Source organism: Podarcis filfolensis, assembly GCF_964270895.1.
Source record: "Podarcis filfolensis genome assembly, chromosome: 7".
In the NCBI taxonomy this organism is placed as follows: domain Eukaryota; kingdom Metazoa; phylum Chordata; class Lepidosauria; order Squamata; family Lacertidae; genus Podarcis; species Podarcis filfolensis.
Window position 1 is genome coordinate 84,047,633 of NC_139603.1, and position 22,811 is coordinate 84,070,443.

At 41.4% G+C, this 22,811-nt stretch overlaps 2 protein-coding genes and 1 long non-coding RNA gene across 4 annotated transcripts in view; all 3 read left to right on the forward strand.

Moving 5' to 3' along the window:
- LOC310766186 (mas-related G-protein coupled receptor member H-like) overlaps nt 1–7,264 on the forward strand; it is a 35,681-nt gene extending 28,417 nt beyond the window's left edge. Inside the window, exons 2-4 of one of the 2 annotated variants that reach the window (XM_083622241.1) lie at nt 3,158–3,782; nt 4,547–6,110; nt 7,031–7,264. In XM_083622241.1, coding sequence (XP_083478367.1) covers nt 4,593–5,594 — 1,002 coding nt within the window. In that variant the 5' untranslated portion in view covers nt 3,158–3,782; nt 4,547–4,592 and the 3' untranslated portion in view covers nt 5,595–6,110; nt 7,031–7,264. Of the gene's footprint in view, nt 1–2,508; nt 3,783–4,147; nt 4,511–4,546; nt 6,111–7,030 lie in introns of those variants that run through there. The other variant, XR_014549956.1, reaches the window with a different exon arrangement.
- A 5,432-nt stretch (nt 7,265–12,696) lies between these two features.
- On the forward strand, nt 12,697–20,842 carry LOC310766298. The gene is made up of 3 exons (XR_014550033.1): nt 12,697–12,909; nt 13,637–13,734; nt 20,533–20,842. It is a non-coding gene; the product is annotated as an uncharacterized lncRNA (long non-coding RNA).
- Nucleotides 14,106–15,147, forward strand: LOC310767363 (proto-oncogene Mas-like; the record flags this gene model as incomplete). The annotated part of the gene is made up of 1 exon (XM_083624233.1): nt 14,106–15,147. The coding sequence occupies one exon, from the start codon at nt 14,106–14,108 to the stop codon at nt 15,081–15,083; it is 978 nt and encodes a 325-aa protein (XP_083480359.1). The 3' UTR covers nt 15,084–15,147.
- Nucleotides 20,843–22,811: the final 1,969 nt, after the last annotated feature.

The following is a 22,811-nucleotide window of genomic DNA, read 5'->3' on the forward strand; positions in this document are numbered from 1 at the left end:
TTGATGAGAACCAGCCTAAGCTCACCTTGGGCTTCCTGTGGTCCTGGCATGGCCCTAGCCCCTCAAGTGGACTTCGGACAAGATCCAGGACCCCCAGATTCCTTTAAAGGAATACCCAGTTCCTGGAGGGGCAGGTGATGGCCACACCTCCCCTCCCCACAATCCAATTGAGCCAATGCCTAATGGCCACCTTACAAGTCGTGACGATTTGCTAAGGGGTAGGCAAAAATCAAATGGCTAAAGCCAATCTGAAAATGGAAAAAAAAATCCTATCCAGCCCCTGTTCCAATACAGGCGACCCAAACCAAAGCAAGGCCAAGCGACTCTACCTAAACTTGGGAGGGTGGGCAGGTGTTCAGTGGTGCAAATGCAAGTGCCTCACATGCATCACACTGCTGTTTTTAAAGCACCTGGGATCACACAACCTCCAGGCTATTGGCTAAAGCCAGCTGGCATGATCCCAGGGGAATGGCCAGGACTTCCCGCCCCCCCCCCCCCCATTTCAACCCTGTCAGGTGAGCTCTTGAGTCCCGAGCACAACCAGGACTCTGTTATGAGAATCCCATCTATGTGCATATAGAAATACACAAAGTTCTGCCATCTACACCTGTATAGGGCAATGTGACTATTAGCAGAAGTGATTCGTGACATCAATGTTTCTCTATCTTTCCAATAAAGTTTTTGGAAAAAACACCAGGGGATATAGGAGGGAGATGGTTCCATATCATGCCACAATGCACTTTCCGCTCAATGCTAGCCATTGATGCTATATCCAAAGCTACACTAGACTCCTTTGCACGATGAAGAACCGACATCACCATGGACTCACCTTGACACATCATTCTCGTCAACACTTATTAAGAAGCATTGGGATGGGGCATGAGAATAAAGCAGGCAGGTGAAACCCTGCAGTTCACTCTGCACTGCAGAGCAAAGAGTCACCTCTGAGCAGGGGAGAAGATGACTGGGCTCCTCTTAAGCTGGTTAGCTTTTCACTGGAACAACCTAAGTGACCCACCAAAGTGTGCAAAGGCTCTAATGCAATTGAGAGGCAGCAAGCTGCTCACATAAAAGGCTAAACAAAAATCAGCCTGAGCGAGTAACACTCATTATCATAATGGCACAAAGCACCTGGAGGGTAACAGGGAGAAATTACTGTCTTCAATCCTAGCTCCTGCAGTCTCTGTGTCTGTGTCTGTGTGGCTGTCTCTCTCTCTCTCTCTTAGTGTGCGTGTGCTTGTGTGTGTGTGCGATTAATGAAAGTAAATATGATGCTTCAAAAGAGAGGAATTAACTTGCTGTTGGACTGCTGAAGAAGGATAGAACCCAAGGATTGAGAACTGAATGTGGTCTGAGGCCCAGAACTTTAATTACCCCATAATGTTTTGGAATTCTTTTGCATATCATTATTGCATATATAGTCACTTTCCCCCATAATATAAGTTTTGGGTTTGATGCTTATGTAACTGTCTCCTCTCACAGGAAACACCCAACTATCTTCTGCAGAAGTTCAAGAAAGATAGCTCTGGTGGCAGATAACAAGGTCCTGGCATTTAACGGTCATGAACATGTGCCCAGTAGACAATTCTCATACAGAGTCTTCTATATCACATATCTAAGTCTCATGTGCAGTAATATCAAGTTGATATTTCTCATGTTTGCCCTCCTGTATCCAAAATTATACCACCATTGCATAAGAGGCATGCTTTGTGTAGCACTGAGAGGGACATAAAAACTGCAGAACAACCCAAAAAAAATTCAGTGGAATGGGATATGGAATGACTAAATGGAAAAAACTAAGAACCAGGTGGAAGGAGGCATTCTGTAGCTCTCTCTCTCCCTCCCCCCCCCCTCTGTCACACACAGAGAGAGACATTAGCATGGACAGGTGTGTTTCACCATTGCATAAGAGGCATGCTTTGTGTAGCACTGAGAGGGACATAAAAACTGCAGAACAACCCAAAGAAAATTTAGTGGAATGGGAAATGGAATGACTGAATGGAAAAAACTAAGAACAAGGTGGAAGGGGGCATGCAGTAGGTCTCTCTCTCACACTCACACACACACGGGGAGAGAGAGAGAGAGAGAGAGAGAGAGAGAGAGAGAGAGAGGGAGGGAGGGAGGGAGAGAGAGGGAGAGAGAGACCATCTCTTGGTCTGACTAGATTGCAGCCTTATTCAGAAAGAGATTTTTTTTTTCTCCTTGTCACAAGTATGGAATGAAGAGTACTCCAAAAAAGAAAAAAGAAAAAAAGAGGCTTTGATGCATCTGGCATTCAATGTGGATTACTGATTTCAGGGTGACCACAGGATTTTAGCATTGAGCAGGGGGTTAAAATAGATGACCTCCAAGGTGCATTATCTTCATGTTATTTTAGATGTTCAGTTGTGCAGCAAAACATTGCCTTCTGAATGATTGATGAAAGAAAATCTAATGTTTCAAAAGAGAGGAATGAACTTGCTGTTGGACTGTTGCAGAACGATTGAGCCCAAGGATTGAGAACTGGATGTGGTCTGAGTTCCAGATCTTTAAACATCCCCATAATGTTTTGGTATATTTTTGCACATAGTTATTACATATATAGTTATTTTTCCCATTATATAAATTTTGGGTTTGATGCTTTTGTAACTGTCTCCTCTGACAGGAAACACCCAGAAGTTCAAGCAAGATAAATCTGGTGGTGGATAACAAAGCCCTGGCATATAACTCTCAAGAGCATGTGCCCAGTATACCATTCTCATACAGAGTCTTCTATACCACATATTTCAATCACATATGCCGTAATATCAAGTTGACACTCCCCATGTTTGGCGGCATGCAGTGGGTCTCTCCCTCCCCCCCCCTCTCTCTCTCTCTCTCTCTCTCTCACACACACACACACACTATCCCTTGACCTGACTAAATTGCAGTCTTATTCAGACTAAGAATTAATTTTTTCCTTGTTGCCAAGATGGAATGAAGAGTGCTTGATATCAATAAATAGAGGCTGTAAAGAACTGGTGCATATGGGATCGGACAGAAGTGTGCCCACACCCCACCCAAAAAAGCAGATTGGCCTCCCACACATGTCAAAGTTTTCCCAAGGGGGTTGGAAAATTAAGGCGACTAAGGCCTGGCAGCAGAACATCACGGGGGAGGAGAGTACTGTTGTGTTCAGAAGCTGTTGTGGGCTTCCTTGAAGCATCTGCTTGGCCACTGTGAGACCAGGACAATTGACTGCAAGGGCCACTGAACTGATCTAACAGAACTCTCTTTTTTTGTTCTTCAGATATAATTCTCCACCCCAGCCTACGTTCTTCCCCAGCAGAACCAACCGCAAGCTGATTACTCTCTGAATACACTGGTTAGTCTTTCTATTAATGGGTCAGGTGACACTCTAATCAAGGAAGATATTTCTCCAGATAGGGACAAAGAGAAGTTGGACTTGCTTACCACTTTCAAACTCTCTCTTCTCAAGAGTGCTTGCTTGGGGCACTGAACTTTAGAAGGCAAGAATCTCCTCCTGAGTTTGCCAAATGCTATCCTGAGACCCAAGGCAAAAAGCAACCAGCTTATCACACGATGCTGGCAAATGGATTGCACAGAACTGAAGACACATGGGCAGAATCCTACACATCTTGCTAAGAACCAGATCAGGCATCTTAACAATTTCTGCAAATCTGCTGATTACCTGCTTATTCCAGCACCACTTGCTGCTCCCACTCACCATGCCGGAGGGATGCTGATCCAAAGTTTTTGAGAGCAATGCGAATAGCTAATTTTGATGTCATTCATTAGCAAAGGTAAGAGGGGATCTGTAGCTGAATGGCAATGCTGTGCACCTTTGGCTGATAGGTGGGACAAGCTAACTCCATGGAGTGTTCTGTTAGAAGGATACCAGGTGGGTGGCTGGTGAAGACGGCAGGAATTTTTGGTTCCCACATTCAGTCAGGGCAAAAAGTACTAGGCAGGATAGAGTAATGGTTTGTCTAATACATTCCACATTATAAAACTCTTGCTGTCTGGCTAATCTATTGTGGGGTTTTTTGTTTTTTTTAATTTTCATATTTCTTAATCCCAATTCAACTTGAGTTTTATTTATCCACTTTTGTTCAAAATCACATTTTAATAACAATAAAATTACATATGCCTTCCCAATTCATTCCAGAATCACATGAGCTGTTCAACTCCTTCTCACACTCGTCTTCTCCACCACCCAACCAACCGAAGTTAATGACACAGAGGTTAATTTCCGATCTTATGCCTGAGTCAGAGAGCAGAAGAGGAGAATTTGAGTTCTAAAACGTTGTGCTTACTGATGTTGTGAATGCAGTTTTTTTACTTAGAGGAAAGATCCACAACATATCGGCAAACTCCATTTCCCCCCAAAGCCTTTGAAACTGATAATTTGTGACAAACATTCCTGTGAACCATATTCCTAATGTGTTTGTTTATCAGTCATTAATTCCCACTATAGCATGTCTCTTTTATTATTGTTTGTCTCAGTTTAATAGGTTGAGCTTTATAGCTAAAACTGGCTCCACATTTGTTTATTTTCTCCTGGTAGTAAGAGCTATACAAGAAAAAGTACCCAAAAGTACAGATCCAGCAAGATGAGGAATGATGGCCTGGGATCCTGGTCCACTTTGAATGCTTCATTGGAAGAGATTGGAGCAGAAAATGAAACTGACCTCCTAACCCCCCAGGATGGTTTTGATTATGAATTATCACCATATAGTATAGCAGACATTCTTATCCCCATTTTACTTATCTCCATTTTACTTATTAGCATTTTTGGAATCATTGGGAATGGAACTGTCATCTGGTTTCTTGGCTTTTGTATGAAGAGGAATCCTTTCACCACCTTCATCCTGCATCTGGCTGCTGCTGACCTTGGGGCTCTCATGAGCTTATCTTGTTGTTCGATTATGAGAATTTTGAGTTTATTTTCATTCTTACCTTTGTATAGTAACTTGTTCGTAATATTCGACTGTTTGTTGTTGTTCATGTACAACACTGGTCAATATCTGTTGACAGCCATTAGCATTGACAGGTGTGTTTCTGTTGTTTTCCCACTTTGGCATAGATGCCACCGACCACCACACTTTTCCACCCTTGTGTGTGCCACAATATGGATCATTTCTTTCCTGCTCACTGTAATCAGCATGATTCTTTATCTTTTTAGAGATACAATGAATCCCCTTTTCTATCTGCTTCTAATGAATGCTATACTTTGTCTCCCACTCATGACTGTTTCTCTGATCCTGTTTATAAAAGTTTACTTCAGATCACAACAGAGGAAGAAGGGGAAAGCTTTAACAGCCATCCTACTTGCCCTGCTCTTCTTCCTCTTCTTAGCTTTCCCACTTACTTGCATTTTATTAATCAGATTTTTCACTCCACTTATAGACTATAATGTTGAATTTTTTGCAATACCAGTTGGGTTCTTATGCAGCTGCCTGAATAGCAGTATTAACCCACTGATTTATTTCCTGATTGGGAGAAACAAGAGGGCTCGATCCAGGGAGAGCATGAAGGTCATACTCCAGAGACTTTTCAAAGAGGAAGAAAACTGCAGAGAGGAACAAGAAGTTCCAGTTCAAACCCGGATGTGAAGACTTCAAAATAGCTGGGAAAACTTCATTTTCTATCCCCTGGTGTATTTCTAGGTACTTGTTTTCCTCTGTACTCACTATTTTATTATTTTGGATTCATTTACTCTGTTCATTTTTCTTCTTGTTTTAGCAGTACTGTTAAAAGCCCCTTGGATTGCCCATTTGGCAGAATTAATGCTTTTTATGTTTTAGAAAATTAAATAAAAAGAAATGCCGCTTTAACAGTGTGAGTTGAGTGGGATGACTTGCTAAATGGTATAGATAACAGATTCATTGCCAAAGGGAATGAAGTAAAGAAATCTTCACATGTAGAGCTCGAATGTTTGAAGAAAACAGAAGAAAGTATTTCCCCCAGATTTTTTGAAAAAATGCATGATGGAACATTCCACCAGTACAATCCCTATTTTCTGTGCTATTTTTCTAGAAAAAGAGGTGCAGAAACTGACCATAAAGGCCTGCCTTGTTCTCCTATTATAGCCATGGCACCCACCTAAGAGGTGTGGGAATTGAGTTCTGGTGAGTTGCGGCTGAAAAAAAGCCATGCTTATTATATGGTTGTTATAAAAATTGTTAAAATTCTGCTATCTACACCTTCATAGGGCAATGTGACAATTAGCAGAAGTGATTCATGACATCAATGTTTCTCTATCTTTCCATTAAATTTTTTGAAAAAAATCATCAGAGGATACAGTAGGGAGGTGGTTCCATATCATGCCACAATGCACTTTCCACTCAATGCTACCCGTCAAGCCTATATCCAAAGCTACACTAGACTCCTTTGCATGGTGAAGAACTGAAATCACCATGTATAAAGACTCACCTTGACACATCATTTTCGTTAACACTTATTAAGAAGGATTAGGATGGGGCATGAGAATAAAGCAATCAGTGAAACCATGCAGTCCACTCTGCAGTGCAGAGCAAAGAGTCCCCTTTGAGCAGGGGAGAAGTTGACTGGGCTCCTCTTAAGCTGATTAGCTTTTCACTGGCACAAGTTAGTAACCCACCACAATGTGCAAAGGCTCTAATGCAATTGAGAGGAAGCAAGCTGCTCACTTAAAAAGCTAAACAAAAATCAGCTTGAGCAAGTAACACTCATCATCAAAATGGCACAAAGCACCTGATGGGTGGCAGAGAAAGATTACTGCCTTCCAACACAGCTCCTACAGTCTGTTTGTGTGTGTGCGCGCATGCTCGCGATTAATGAAAGTACCGTAAATCTAATTATTCAAAAGAGAGGAATTAACTTGCTGTTGGACTGATGCAGAAGGACTGAACCCAAGGATTGAGAATTGGATGTGGTCTGCGGTCCAGAACTTTAATTACCCCCATAATGTTTTGGAATTCTTTTGCATATCATTATTGTATATATAGTTATTTTCCCCCATAATATAAGTTTTGGGTTAGATGCTTTTGTAACTTGTCTCCTCTCACAGGAGACACCCAACTATCTTCTGCAGAAGTTCAAACAAGATAGCTCTGGTGGCAGATAACAATGTCCTGGCATTTAACGGTCATGAACATGTGCCCAGTAGACCATTCTCATACAGAGTCTTCTATATCACATATCTAAGTCTCATGTGCAGTAATATCAAGTTGATACTTCCCATGTTTGGGCTTCTGTATCCAAAACTATACTACCATTGCATAAGAGGCATGCTTTGTGTAGCGCTGAGAGGGGCTCTCTCTCTCTCTCTCTCTCTCTCTCTCTCTCTCTCTCACACACACACACACACAGAGAGAGAGAGAGAGAGAGAGAGAGAGAGAGAGAGAGAGAGAGAGACATTAGCATGGACAGGTGTGTTTCTGTCATTTCCCCCCTTTGGCATCAATGCCACAGACCACCACACTTTTCCAGCCTTGTGTGTGCCTTAATATGGATCATTGCTTTCCTGCTTACTGTAATCTTCATGATTCTTTTTATTTTTAGAGTTACAACAAATCCCCCTTTCTACCTGCTTCTAATGAATACTATACTCATGACTGTTTCCACTCTGGTCCTGTTTATAAAAGTTTACTTTAGATCACAACAAAGGAAGAAGGGGAAAGCTTTAACAGCCATCCTACTTGCCCTCCTCTTCTTCCTCTTCTTAGCTTTCCCATTTATTTGCATTTCATTAATCCATTTTTCCAGTAAAGATGGAAATGATACTGAAATATTTCTTGGGCTCTTATGCAGCTGCCTAAACAGCAGTGTTAACCCTTTGATTTATTTCCTGGTTGGAAGAAAGGAACATAGTCGGTCAAGGGAGAGTTTGAAAGCAATAATCCAAAGGGTTTTCAAGGAGGAGGAAGATGGGAGAAAGAAGAGAGATATTCAGGTCCAATTCTGAATCTGATGACTTAAAAAAAAATCAACCCATGAAAAAGACTTTGAACTAAAAGTGGAGACGACAAGTGTATCTTTCCATGTTTATCTGTTTGCTTTGTAACACAAAGGCTTTAATAAAAAAACTGATTAAGTTTTCCTCCAAAAAACACCTCATTTTCTATCTCTTCTTATATCTCTTGGTACTTCTACTTTGAACTCAGTATCTTAATATTATAAATCTATTTATTAATATCCACATATTGTATATCTCTGGGGAGACATAGAAGGTAAACCCTCTTTCCATTTTTTTCAACCACAGATTTATATATTTTTATTATTTGTTGAATTTATATACTGCACTATAGACGAAGGTCTCAGGTGAGTGACACCTGCAGTTCTTTGTGGTTCTTTTACAGTGGTACCTCAGGTTACATACGCTTCAGGTTACATACACTTCAGGTTACACACTCCACTAAGCCAGAAATAGTGTTTCGGGTTAAGAACTTTGCTTCAGGATAAGAACAGAAATTGGGCTCCGGCGGCGAGGCGGCAGCAGGAGGTCCCATTAGCTAAAGTGATGCTTCAGGTTAAGAACAGTTTCAGGTTAAGTACGGACCTCCGGAACGAATTAAGTACTTAACCCGAGGTACCACTTTACTTTCTTCCTGGCTATTGTTATTATTAAAAAATAATATCTGCCATAGCAGCTCATGCAGAGATGGTTGTGGGGCTCTCTGACTGAAAGTCAAGCATTTTGCTAATTAGAAATTGCCAGTGAGCCATACTCCATAAGGTAGGAGACTGGAGAAAATAAATGTCAACATTAAGGTATTTGGTCTGGGAAACATCCTGGAAATCCTGTGAAGAGAATTGGGGATTGGTGTCAGAAGGTCTGAACTGTGAGGAAAGGGAATGCATCTGACACCTGAGTGTTAGATAGATAGGACAGCCAAGCAAATTCAGAGCTGAGCAGTTCACCCTTCCCCATGTGAGAGATGGACACAGAGAGTGTGAAGTGAGGAAGCAGAGCTGAGTAGAAAGCTATTTGTCGTAACCCCACCCACCTCTCCTCCACTTCCCACTGATCCTGCTGCTATAGTACAACAAACAGATATCAAACACAAGGCACATCGTAAGAAGAAAACACATCATAAAAGCAAGCTGAAGAGTTGGCCTTTGTGGAGGGCTTGTCTTTATGAATCATTTTCTTCTGATGTGTCTTATGTTTGATACAACCTTGAATGCAGTTAAGAATCTCCTCCTACACCAGCCATCTTGATAACCAATGGCTGGGGGGGATCTTACCTCATGATATTGACAAGAACAGATAAAATAACTGATATAAATTAGTTGGTGGAGCCCTGAACATCTAGCAGGAAGCTTGACATTCAGAAGCCCCCCCCCCCCCGGTCTGATTTCCAGGTTCCATAGTTACACCTGTGGGGCTCCATACACACCATTTATTCAAAGCATATGATTTCCCCCAAAGAAACCCAGACACTGTAGTTTTACCCCTCACCCAGTTGTTCCTTGCAACTTATTTACTCACTTTTCTCAAGAATGCTTCTCTATGACATCAAGACTTTGGAGGCAAGAACCTCCTCTTAACTTTCTTGAGAACCAGTGAACAAAATTCTTCTTGCCACAGGATGTTGGCAAACTGCTTAAGAACAGAAGAAGAGTAATGGCTGGAGCCCTAAACATCTTGCGGAGAGCTTGGTGATACATCCATTTTATCCTCCTTGGGGTTGTAGTCAATTCTGCCAATCTTCTGACTACCTCTTCATTCCAGCACATGATTTTGATCTCCAGGATTTCCCCTCCCTTGGTCCCTTGAACTAGAGTCGCCACAGCTTAAATTTTGGCACCTCTGCATGTAACATATGTATTATAATCCCCAAACTATAGTCCCTCTCCAGAACCACTTCTTATTATAGCTGCACAGTCTGTGATTTTCATTTTTTTAAAAAAGTGATGAAAAAGAGAATTTAAATTGGACCAATAAGAAGAATGACCGCTCCCCACATCAACTGGGGGGTGCCTTTTGCGTGGTCGCGCACAGCCCCCCCCCCCCCGGATCCCAGTGCGGACATTGGTAGTTTGGGCTGGCTTCATCCTCCCCAGGCTGGATATCTGGAGGTCTCCGCCTACCTCAGCCAATTGCCCAATCCCGCCCGGGGAGGCGTTACAAGGGGTTCAGCCAGGTAAGGGGAGGGACCACCCTGCCCACACAACAGAAGGTGAATCCTACCTGCGAAGTCTCAGTTGATTCCAGAGCTTTCCCCACCCTGCCCTCCCTCCGTTAAGTCTTCTTTTTCAGGTTAACCTCTTCTCCACAGGTATGCAGGCACTGCTATGTCAGGGTCGCTGTTGAAGGGCCGGAAAGGAATTTTCCAGCATTGGCAGGTTTTGCCTTTCCAGTAGCAAAACGTCAAAACTTTGGCAGTTTCAGGCCTTGGGCGGAATCCTTTATCTTCCTAAATGGGGTGTGTGTGTGTGAAGTGGTGACCCAGGCCCCCCTTGCGGCGGTGATCCCAGGGTTCCCTGTTAAAGGGGTCTTGAGGGGAGGCATTGGCGATACGCCAAGAGGTTGTCATTGCTGTCCCCTCCAACGGCAGCGAAACAGGTGGTGGGCTCTCTGCTTGAACATATGTTCTTCAGAGCCAGCACAATCCCCACACATTCTGGATAACCCTGATGTCTTCCAGATCCCCGGCTGCGGACTGGGAAGGATAAACGCCCAATGCCTGAGCCAAGGTCTCCCTACACCTGAAATTTAATAAAGTTGTGGGCAATTGTAATCCCATAGCACGTTGTCTTGAGTCATTATTCTGCTCAGGGGTCGCCTGGGGTTGGGGGGACTCTGCCTGTCCACGAAAAAGTTACATACACTTTTTAACACTGCTGCTGTTGTTTTCCCAATATATTGCCTCATTTTTGTTATCCTTTAAGTTACTCCACCATAAGTGCCAACTGAGAACCAAGAAATCAAAGGAAGTCTTTAGATTCACAACTGAGATTCTTCTTGGTGTCCTGGCATGACCCTGACATCTGTTATCAGATTTCTGTTTCACACTTAACAGCTAAGTTCTGATTGTATCAGAATGGGAAATGGTGGTTAGTTTTGCAACTAGGTTGCAGCAAGAAGACAAAAGAGGAACTAGTGGCCAAATGAACAGCACACTTAGATGCTCTTTGCCCATGCTTGAAATCCAAAGAAACACAAAATGTATACTTGGAACATAGAGGCAAATGTCCAGGGTTTTGGCAGGAACAATAGGTGAGTATTTCAAGTAATCAGTTCCCTGTTTCTTCTCTGTCACTTCGCAAAATCCCATTGAGTTCGATGAGCATTGGATTAATTGGAGGGTCCCCTCTCCATTTCTGTCTTTCCCCCCAACTATTTATTTGATATATCTGTTTGTGAAAAATCAATAATGGCCATATCTGCCCAATTCAAACTACACAAATTTTCAAATGTCTCCATTAATGTCTATGGCTGACCATCTAACACAGTGGTGGCCAAACTTGGTCCTCCAGCTGTTTTGGGACTACAACTCCCATCATCCCTAGCTAACAGGATGAGTGGTCAGGAATGATGGGGATTTTAGTCCCAAAACAGCTGGAGGACCAAGTTTGGCCACCACTGCTCTAACATCTCACGGGGCATATAAAAACAGGTTCTCAGGGCTCCTCCACACCTCATTTGGCCTTCCATTTCCCGCCCAGGAAAACCCTCTCTGTACTGCTGAATCAAAACAATTGACCATTGGGTTTTCTGCAGATTGGTGTTCATTCCAATTCAGAGGCAAAGAGTGTGTTTTTCATGGGAAAGCTGCACAGCAAAGGCAAGATCACTTGGACCGGTGCCTGGAAGGTCCCTGGAGAAGGCTTGAAACTGTGTCTTTTTGGAATGGGACTGGTGGATGAACCGTCAATTTGAACAAGGAAAATGATCTAGCCAGAACATGCCATGTTATTTACTCTACATAGATCTTTACATACATATGTATGTGTGTGCCATCTCATCCAACCATTCTATTATGTTCTCCTCTCCCACCTGGTTAGCCATTGTCCACCTCTTAGTCATTCAAAAGCCCCCCCCCCATGATTTCCAGGTTCCATAGTTACGCCTGTGGGGCTCCATAAACACCATGAATTCAAAGCATATCATCCCCCCCCCAAAGAATCTCAAGCACTGTAGTTTTGACCCTCACCCAGTTGCTGCCTGCAACTTATTTACTCACTTATCTCAAGAAACCTACGGTCTGCAAATAAAAACATCCTGAAAGTCCCAGGCCTCAGAGAGGTTAGGCTGGCCTCAACTAGAGCCAGGGCCTTCTCGGCTGCGGCTCCAATCTGGTGGAACGCTCTGTCAGAAGAGACTAGGGCCCTGCGGGACTTGACATCTTTCCGCAGGGCCTGCAAGACAGAGTTGTTCCACCAGGCCTTTGGTCAGGGCGCAGCCTGACTCCCTCCTCTGGCAACCTGCACAGAGCTTTGTTTAATGGTTGCCATTAACTTGATTTTAATTAATTTTTATAATGAAATATTTTTAGAATGTTGGTTTATTTGATTGTTTGATTATTTGATTGTTGTTAGCCGCCCTGAGCCCGGCTTCGGCTGGGGAGGGCGGGATATAAATAAAATTTATTATTATTATTATTATTATTATTATTATTATTATTATTATGAATGCTACTCTATGACATCAAGACTTTGGAGGCAAGAACCTCCTGTGTAATCAGCTCTCTTGACAACCAATGAACAAAATTATTCTTGCCACAGGATGTTGGCAAATTGCTTAAGAACAGATGAAGAGTAATGGGTGAAGCCCTAAACATCTTGCGAAGAGCTTGGTGATACATCTATTTTCTCCTCCTTGGATCTGTAGTCAATTCTGCCAATCTTCTGACTACCTCTTCATTCCAGCACATGATTTTGTGCTTCTTGCTGCCTCCAACTCACCTTGTCTTTAGACGGCTAATCAACAGTTGCTCACAGGTATGTAAATGTCTCAAGTTGACATAGTTCATTTGCAAAAGTGGAAGAAGAACCAAAGGCAGAAGTGTACGTGCATTTCAGGCAGAAAAGCCCAGGTTGAATTCCTGGAGAAGGGAATACAGGGCTGGACAAACCAATAATCTGCCTCACAAGTGCTCTACAGTAGGGATACAACAGTTTACTGGTGGTGGCAATTGTCCTTCTTATGATAGGAAATGCTATGTGAGAGTCAAAGAATCGGGGTTGAGGGGGATCAATAGGAGAGGAGTTTAAAATGACCCTATTTTCATCTGAGGAATATTCGGGGATATGTCAATGTATCTGGGATTGAACAGAGTTGTTGTAACAGAGTTGTTGTAAAACAACAACAACAGGTTGCTCTTCAGAGTTGCCTGAAGTGGGTTGTGAAATTAAAGAGCTGATGGTCCAGCAGAAAACCACAGGTGTGGAGATGACTCTTGTGTTCCGAAGCTGTTTGTAGGCTTCCCTTAAGCATCTGTTTGGCCGCTGGAAGACCAGGAGAGTGGATTTCAATTGAGTTTTATTTGTTCTGGTTTTGTTAAATATCACATTTTAATAATAATAATAATAACTTATATATGTGTTCCCAAAGCATTGTTTCGTTATGTTTTTATTTATGTTGAAAGCCATCAACTGTTGCTGGGGAACCCAGTCAGATGGGCTGGGTACTAATAATAATAATGGCTTTTGTTTTCCTGATCTCCAGAGCCATTCAACTCCTTCTCCTGTTCCTCTTCTCCACTCCAGATCTGAAGCACTGAGCCTATCCAACCTCCCCCCCTCCCAGTGTTTAGGACACAATACGTAAGTTTCAAATGTTAAGACTGACTCCGAGAGCAGAAGAGGGGAAATTTAGTTTAGCTTACTGATGCTGTGCCTGCAGATTTTTTTACTGGGAGGAAAAATCTATAACCCCTTCCCGTATTGCATTTCCCCCTAAACCTTTGAAACTGATAAGTTTTGACAAGAATCCCAATGAACAATATTCCCAAAGTGTTTGTTTGTTTGTTTATCGGTCATGAATTACGACTACAGCATGTCTCTTTTATTATTGTATGAATGTCTCACTTTAATATGGTTGAACTGTATAGCAAAAAAATGAATCCACATTTGTTTATTTACTCTTGGTAGGAAGAGCCATACAAGAAATAGCTCAATAGCAGAAATTAAGCAAGATGAGCTATGATAGCCTGGGAACCTGGTCCACTTTGAATGGAACCGACAATGGAACTGGGCTCCCCAACTACCAGCATGGTTCTGGTGATATATTTTCATCGAAATTTTTAACAGAAATTATCATCGACATCTTCGTTTCACTTATTAGCATTTTTGGACTTATGGGGAATGGAACTGTCATCTGGTTTCTTGGCTTTTGCATGAAGAGGAATCCTTTCACCACCTTCATCCTGCATCTGGCTGCTGCTGACCTTGGGGCTCTCATTAGCTTATTTACTCTTTCCATTATACATCTTCTGAGGTTATTTTCATTTTCATTCCCATATAATTCCTTTCTATATTGGGGTTCCATTCTTTTTTTATTCATGTACAACACTGGTCAATATCTGTTGACAGCCATTAGCATGGACAGGTGTGTTTCTGTTGTTTTCCCCCTTTGGCATAGATGCCACCGACCACCACACTTTTCCACCCTTGTGTGTTCCACAATATGGATCATTTCTTTCCTGCTCATTGTAATCGGCATGATTTTTTATCTTTTTAGACATACAGTGAGTCCCCTTTTCTATCTGCTTCTAATGAATGCTATAATTTGCCTCCCACTCATGACTGTTTCCACTGTGGTCCTGTTTAGAAAAGTTTACTTCAGATCACAACTGAGGAAGAAGGGAAAAGCTTTAACAGCCATTCTACTTGCCCTCCTCTTCTTCCTCTTCTTAGCTTTCCCATTTACTTGCATTGTATTGATCGTTTTTTTCACTCCACATATATACTATAATGTTGAATTTTTTGTAATATCTGTTGGGTTATTATGCAGCTGCCTGAATAGCAGTATTAACCCACTGATTTATTTCCTGATTGGGAGAAACAAGAGGGCTCGATCCAGGGAGAGCATGAAGGTCATACTGCAGAAACTTTTCAAAGAGGAGGAAAACTGCAGAGAGGAACAAGAAGTTCCAGTTCAAACCCGGATGTGAAGACTTCAAAATAGCTCAGAAAGCTTCATATTCTATCTCTTGGTGTATTTCTTGGTACTTGTTTTCCTCTATGCTCACTATTTTATTATTTTGGATTCATTTGTTAATTTTTGTCCTTGTTTTAGCAGTATCATTAAAAGCCCCTTGGATTACCTATTTCACAGGATTAATGCTTTATATGTTTTAGAAAATGAAATAAAAAGAAAAGCCGCTTCAACAGACTTTGAGCTGATAGGGATGACTTGCTAAATGGTATAGAAAACAGATTCATTGCCAAAGGGAATGAAGTAAATAAATCTTCACATGTAGAGGGCGGATGTTTGAAGAAAACAGAAGAAAATATTTTCCCCAGATATTTAAAAAAGTGCATGATAGAACATTCCACCAGTACAATCCCTATTTTCTGTGCTATTTTTCTAGAAAAAGAGCTTCAGAAACTCACCATGAAGTCCTCTCTTGCATAGCTGTCAACTTTCCCCTTTTTAAAAGGGAAATTCCCTTATTCCGAATAGGATTCCTCACAAGAAAATGGAAAAGTTGACAGCTGTGCTCCCTTGTTCTCTTATAATAGCCACGGCATCCAACTGAGGGGTGTGGGAATTGAGCTCTGGTGAGTTGTGGCTGACAAAAAGCCATTCTTATTATATGGATGTAGTGATATGGAAATTATAACTATGTGCATATAGAAATCAAAAAATTCTTCCTTCTACACCTTTACAGGACAATGTGGCAATTAGTAGAAGTGAATCATGACATCAATGTTTCTCCAACTTTCCAATAAAGTTTTTGAAAAAAACACCAGAGGAGACAGGAGGGAGATGGTTCCATATCATGCCACAATGCACTTTCCACTCAATGCTAGCCATCAAGCCTATATCCAAACCTACACTAGACTCCTTTGCATGATGAAGAACCGAAATCGCCATGGATAAAGACTCACCTTGACACATCATTCTAGTCAACACTTATTAAGAAGGATTGGGATAGGGCATGAGAATAAAGCAGGTGAAACCATGCAGTCCACTCTGCACTGCAGAGCAAAGAGTCACCTCTGAGCAGGGGAGAAGATGACTGGGCTCCTCTTAAGCTGATTAGCTTTTCACTGGCACAAGCTAAGTGACCCACCACAATGTGCAAAGGCTCTAATGCAACTGAGAGGCAGCAAGCTGCTTCTCAGAAAAGGCTAACAAAAAAATCAGGCTGATCAAGTAACACTCATCATCAGAATGGCACAAAGCACCCAATGGCTGGCAGGGAGAAATTACTGTCCTCAAATCTAGCTCCTGCAGTGTGTGTGTGTGTGAGAGAGAGAGAGAGAGAGAGAGAGAACACTCAAACCTCCAGCACTCAGTTACAATGCCTCCAAAAGATTACCACTTCCTAGTAAGTCAGTGTGCGGAACTTTGGGTAACATTGTCCGTAGCCTTGTTGACGTGCATTCAATGTGAATTACTGATTTCAGGGTGATCACAAAGTTTTAACACTGAGCAGGCGGTTGGAATAGACGACCTACCAGGTGCATTGTCATTTCGTTATGCTAGATGCTGTACAATTTTGCAGCAACACATTGTCCCTAGAGCATTGTCTGACCTATTAATGAAAGGAAATCTGGTATTTTAAAAGAGAGGAAATATCTGACTGTTGGGCCTGCTAGACAAGGATTGAGCCCAAGGTTTCAGGATGTAGCCTGAGGTCCAGATGTTTAATCAACCCCACAATGGGCTAGGTTTGACAGGTGGGTAGGGCCACACAACTGTCAGTTACCGGATGTCATACTGAATATCTGCCAAGACACATTTAACAGGAAGGAGAAAAAATACCTGGGGGAATGAAGGTGCTCTATGGAAACTTTAAGGGGAGAAAATGTATTTTATTGGTCTCCTTTGACTGAAATTATGTCCAGGGTGACAAAAACAAGACACAGCTAGAGATTTCACATAGTAACATCTACTAATATATTCCAATACATGCATATAAGAGGGACCCCGAAACAAAATGTGTGCCATCCTTCTGTTCAGGATCAACTCATCTCCATGTGAGGAGAACACACTCACACTTGAAAAAACAAAGGGAAGTTCTGTCATCAAAATTGATATTTCTCCTGATTGCATCACAGAGAAGCTTTCTGGTTCAGACACGTGCTTATGCAATTTTCTTAAGAATCCCTTTCCAAGACATTAAGCCTCAGGAGGCAAGACTCTCATCCTAAGCTATCTAAGAAAGAGTCTCATTCTAAGAAGTTTTGGTTCAAACCCGGATGTGAAGACTTCAAAATAGCTCAGAAAGCTTCATTTTCTATCTTTTGGTGTATTTATTGGTACTTATTTTCCTCTGTGCTCACTATTTTATTATTTTGGATTTATTTACTCTGTTAATTTTTGTCATCGTTTCAGGAGTATCATTAAAAGCCCCTTGGATTGCCAATTTCGCAGGATAAATGTTTTATATGTTTTAGAAAATTAAATAAAAATAAATGCCGCTTTAACAGTGTGAGTTGAGTGGGATGACTTGCTAAATGGTATAGAAAACAGATTCATTGCCAAAGGGAATGAAGTAACGAAATCTTCACATGTAGAGCTCGAATGTTTGAAGAAAACAGAGGAAAATATTTCTCCCAGATTGTCCTCCTCTTCTTCCTCTTCTTAGCTTTCCCATTAACTTGCATTTTATTATATATTCTCTGCAATGGTGGATACAAAACTCAAATATTTCTTGGGCTCTTATGCAGCTGCCTAAACAGCAGTGTTAACCCACTGATTTATTTCCTGATTGGAAGAAAGAAACACAGTCCATCAAGGGAGAGCTTGAAGGTCGTATTCCAGAGGGTTTTCAAGGAGGAGGAAGATTGCAGAAAGCAGCGAGACATTCAGGTCCAAACCCAGATCTAATGACTGCAAAAAAGAATCCACCTGTAAAAAGACTAGGAACTGAAAGTGGAGACGACAGATGTATCTTTCACTGTTTATCTGTTTGCTTTGTAACACAAAGGTTTTAATAAAAAAAACTGATTAGGTTTTTTCAGAAAGCTTCATTTTCTATCTCTTCTTATATTTCTTGGTTTTTGTTCTACTCTGAACTCAGTATCTTATTATTATAAATCTATTTGTTAATATCCACAAATTGTATATCTGTGGGGAGACATAGAGGTAAACCCTATTTCCTTTTCTTTCAATGGCAGATTATTGTTTATTGAATTTATATTACATTATTATTTATTGAATTTATATACTGTCCTAGACCCAGAGGACTCAGATGAGTGAAGCCTGCAATTCTTTGTGGTTCTTTTAATTTCTTCTTGGCTATTAAATTATTTTTAATTATCTTTGATGATTTTTTTTAGGGAAAAAATTCTGCTATACCAGTTTATGCTGTGATGGTTGTGGGCTCTCTGATCAAAAGCTAAGCATTTTCCAAATTAGAAATCGCCAATGGGCCATACTCCATCAGCTATGAATTGGAGAAAATTAATGAGGTATTTGTGCTGGGAAACATCCTGGAAATCCTGTTATTGTGGGACATGATCATGGGTACACATGTCCAATCCCAGCCACATGAAGTCTTAAACTTCTCCAGGCTATCATAAATAATGCCTTTTCCTGGGCTTCCACCACCCCAAACTTCTGATGGAGGCAGAGCAACTAAAAGGGCCTGCTCTGTTGATCTTAACACCTTGGGGGTGGAACCTTATGGAAAAGAATGTTTTGGGGCCTAAGCTATTAGGGGCTTTAAATATTGTATCTATTATACGAATATCTCTGAGTATCTTGTGTGTATCCGTGATGCTGCATAAGCATGAAAAAATAAAGAGAAGTTCTGACTGTCATCAAAATAGATATTTCTCAGGATTGCATCACAGAGAAGCTTTCTGGTTCAGCAGCGTACTTGGGCAATTTTCTTAAGAATCCCTTTCCAAGATATTAAGCCTCAGGAGGCAAGACTCTCATCCTAAGCTATCTAAGAAAGAGTCTCATTTTAAGAATCTCATCATTAGCTTTCTTAATAACCAATGAAACAAACTCCTCTTACCGCATGACTTTTCAAACTGATTCAGGGGAAATGAAAATGAGTTGGGGGGGGGGGGGATAGTCCTAAACTTGTTGCCCTCAACTTGAGAACACATCTGGTTTTCCCTTGGGGTTGCATTCATTTCTGCAAATCTTCTGCCCTACTTAGTTATTCCAGCACAGGGTATTGTATTTCTTCTTGTTGTCCACTCATTATGTCCAAAGATTGCTGATCAACAGTTTCTTACAGGCATGTGAATGTCTTAAGTTGATTTAATTCATTTGCAAAAGCAGGAGGGGCCCCATAGACTGGCAGAGGAGTACATGTTTCTCAGGCAGGAAGACACAGGTTGAATTCCAGGGGTCTTCTGTTCGAAAGATTTATTGGTTTGTTTCATTCATAAACTATACATTAAAAGAGGGCAATGTCAGGTCTCAGCCAGACTGGTCTGTCTATACATTTTATGTATGGACTTGGAAACAGATGAAGATAAATAGCACCAAGTCAGACTTCCTTTTTCCAGGAACAAGTTTACACTTTAAAGCTCCATGTCATAGCTTTAAAGTGTGGAAATTGAGCTTTAAAGCATGACCCTACATTGAAAGAGCAGAGGGAAGGTAAGATCCATGCCTTTCATAGTCCCTTTCCATAGTCACCTCTTGTTATATCTAGATGGACAGTGATTTTCTAAAAGAGAAGAATAAATGAACATCTGAGAACTTGATGAAGCCATTCATTCTATACTATCCTTTCTGAGATGACTAGGATTTTTACCACAGTATTCCAAGTGTAGAATCACCATAGATTTTTATAACTGCGTCATTTTATTAGAAGTTTCATTTTGAATCCTTTTGCTAACAATCCCTAACATTGAATTCTCCATTTATCAAAGCTGCTGCACAGTGGGTCAGCATTTTCATCAAGCTACCCACCACATCCACAATATCTCTTTCTTGGTCATTCATCACTAGTTCAAATCCCATTAAATGAATATAGAGATATAGAGACCTTGCATAAAACTTTACCAAAAACCTTAATGGTGGTTTCTTGTCCTTCTGTGTGTTGTTGTTGCTGCTGTTTTAATATATATATATATAGTGAGATGAGCTTTGCCATTAACTATTTCCCCTTCCTATGCAAGAAGAATTTTAAGAATGCCTGAACAAAGTCCACCTCGAGTCTTCTAATCACTAGAAAATGTATTGAATTAGTCTTCAAGATTTCAAAAGGGATTGCCTGTAAACTTCCAAGCAATTTCTAGCACCCATAAGGACTCTTCTATTTTTATAAAATTAAAAACTAAACCTGTAAAGAGGATTAATTTTGCACCCCATATCACATTGTTCTGCTGCCCCATGGTATTTTGCAATCTAGACATGCATCAGTGTAATGAGGTTCAGTTTTATAGACAGAACTGACTCAATCTTTGTTTCTTTTTTCCTAGGAGAAACCATACAAGACATAGCTGAAAAGCATAGATTGAGCATGATGAGAAACAACAGCATGGAATCCCTGTCCCTTTTGGATACTGCAGAGAATGGAAACCGAACAAACAATGGCACCGAGCTCCCCAAAAATAATAATCCCTATTCTGAATTAGGGGCTCAAGAAATGGCATTGATTATTATTGCCGTCTTTAGTTTTGTTATTTGCATTTTTGGACTTATTGGGAATGGAACTGTCATCTGGTTTCTTGGCTTTCGCATGAAAAGGAATCCTTTCACCACCTTCATATTGCACCTGGCTGTTGCTGACCTCGGGGTCCTCATATGCTCAATTGCTTTCCTAATAGTGCTACCTCTGCCTGTATTTTCACCCTCATTGAAAAATATCATCTGGTTTATATTTTGGGGTATCGGTACTTTCTTTTCCTACATGTGCATCACTGGTCAATTTCTGTTGACAGCCATCAGTGTTGACAGGTGTGTTTCTGTCCTCTTTCCAATTTGGCATCGATGTCACCGGCCACAGCACTTGTCTACCATTGTTTGTGCTCTCATATGGATCCTTACTTTCCTTACTTTCCTATCCATTGGATTATGCATTTATCCTTTTGGGGAGTGCCTTTCGGAGAAACCATTTTTCTTCCTCTTCCTGATTCCTCCTGTGCTTTGCTTTCCACTCATGATTATCTCCACAGTGATCCTGCTTATAAAAGTTTGCTTCAGATCACAACAAAGGAAGAAAGGAAGGGTCTTAAGAGCCATCCTTCTTGCTCTCCTCTTCTTCCTCTTTTTCACTTTTACATTAACTTTCATGATTTTACTTCTGTTTCTTGGGTTTTACATCTCAGTACCTTCACTAATTGTTGGACACTTATGCAGCTGTCTAAACAGCAGTGTTAACCCACTGATTTATTTCCTGGTTGGAAGAAAGAAACAGAGTCTCTCAAGGGAGAGCATGAAGGTTGCATTGTGGAGGCTTTTCAAGGAGGAGGAACATGGAAGAGAGGAGCTAGAACTCCGAGTCAGCCCCCAGATATAATGCTTCAAAAGAATCAGAATGCTTTACTTTTCTGCTCAGGAAGTCAAAGAAACCAAAACAAATTGTGATTATTTAATGGATAGTACAATCTGTGAATTATTGGGCTACATACACACAAATCGTGTCCTCCCTAAAAGAGGGCACATGTTGTGGTGAGACCTAGAGACTGACCTCCTGGTTGTGGGTGGGTCTATTGGATAGCTACAACACGCAATTGGTAGGTCCCTAGTTGCTGGGTTTAATCTAGCCAATGGGGTGCAGTCCAAAAGGATTGAGAGACTCATGCACGTGTCCCAGAGCTTCCTCTTTCAGCTCATGCATCGGAACACCCGCACACCTCTCCCTAATTTTAGGGCATTTTGTGATTGACCTTGCTATGCTGTCGTGTATCGTCTGTCGTTGGGACAGGGGCACGGCAGGAATTTCCCCCACTTGGCTGATTGGCTGTAGCCATTTGGGTTTCACCTGCCACGTAGCAATTCATCACAACTTGTAAGGTTGTGGATAGGCACTGGTTCATTTGATAGGGATGGGAGAATGGTCTCGCCATCCCTATGTGAAAGGTATTCTGTTAAAGGAATCCAGGGACTCAACTTGTTTTGGTCAAAGGGTGTTGTGCCCGTGCCTGAGTCCAGGGGAGCATCTGGGGAGTGAACAGAGTCTGTTCCCAGGCTTTTCACCTGCCTCAGGTGTTCACCCTTGGCTGACCTATGATAGAGCTCTGGGTCAGCGCTACCTGCAAGGGTGTAGGGAGCTAGTCGAACCAGAGCCTATGCAACCACTCACTTTTCTGTAATCAATAAAGTTGTGGCCTAAATTCTGCCAAAAACCAAAACTAAAATTTGAGTCAAATGTGTCTTTATTTAGGCACATTTATGTAGACAAAAACTGCAACATTAGCCTCAGAAAACCTCATTTCTTACAGTTGTGCCAAATTGGGTGAAGTCATGCTAAAGAATTGGTTTGTTCCACCATATCAGATGGAATGCTCTTTCTAGGAAGTCTTGCCTGGCACCTTTATTTCATATGTTTAGGCACCAGGCAGAAATGTTCCTCTATACCCAAGCCTTCAGCTGATTCACCTTAAATGTGTTTGATGGAGGGGGGTTATTCATTTGTTTTTGTTTTATTAAATGTTTTGTGTTATAATTTTTACATTCTGAACTGCCCTGTAATCTTCAGAAGAAGGGCAATATGTAGATTTAATACATAAATAAACAAAACTATTACGAATGGTGT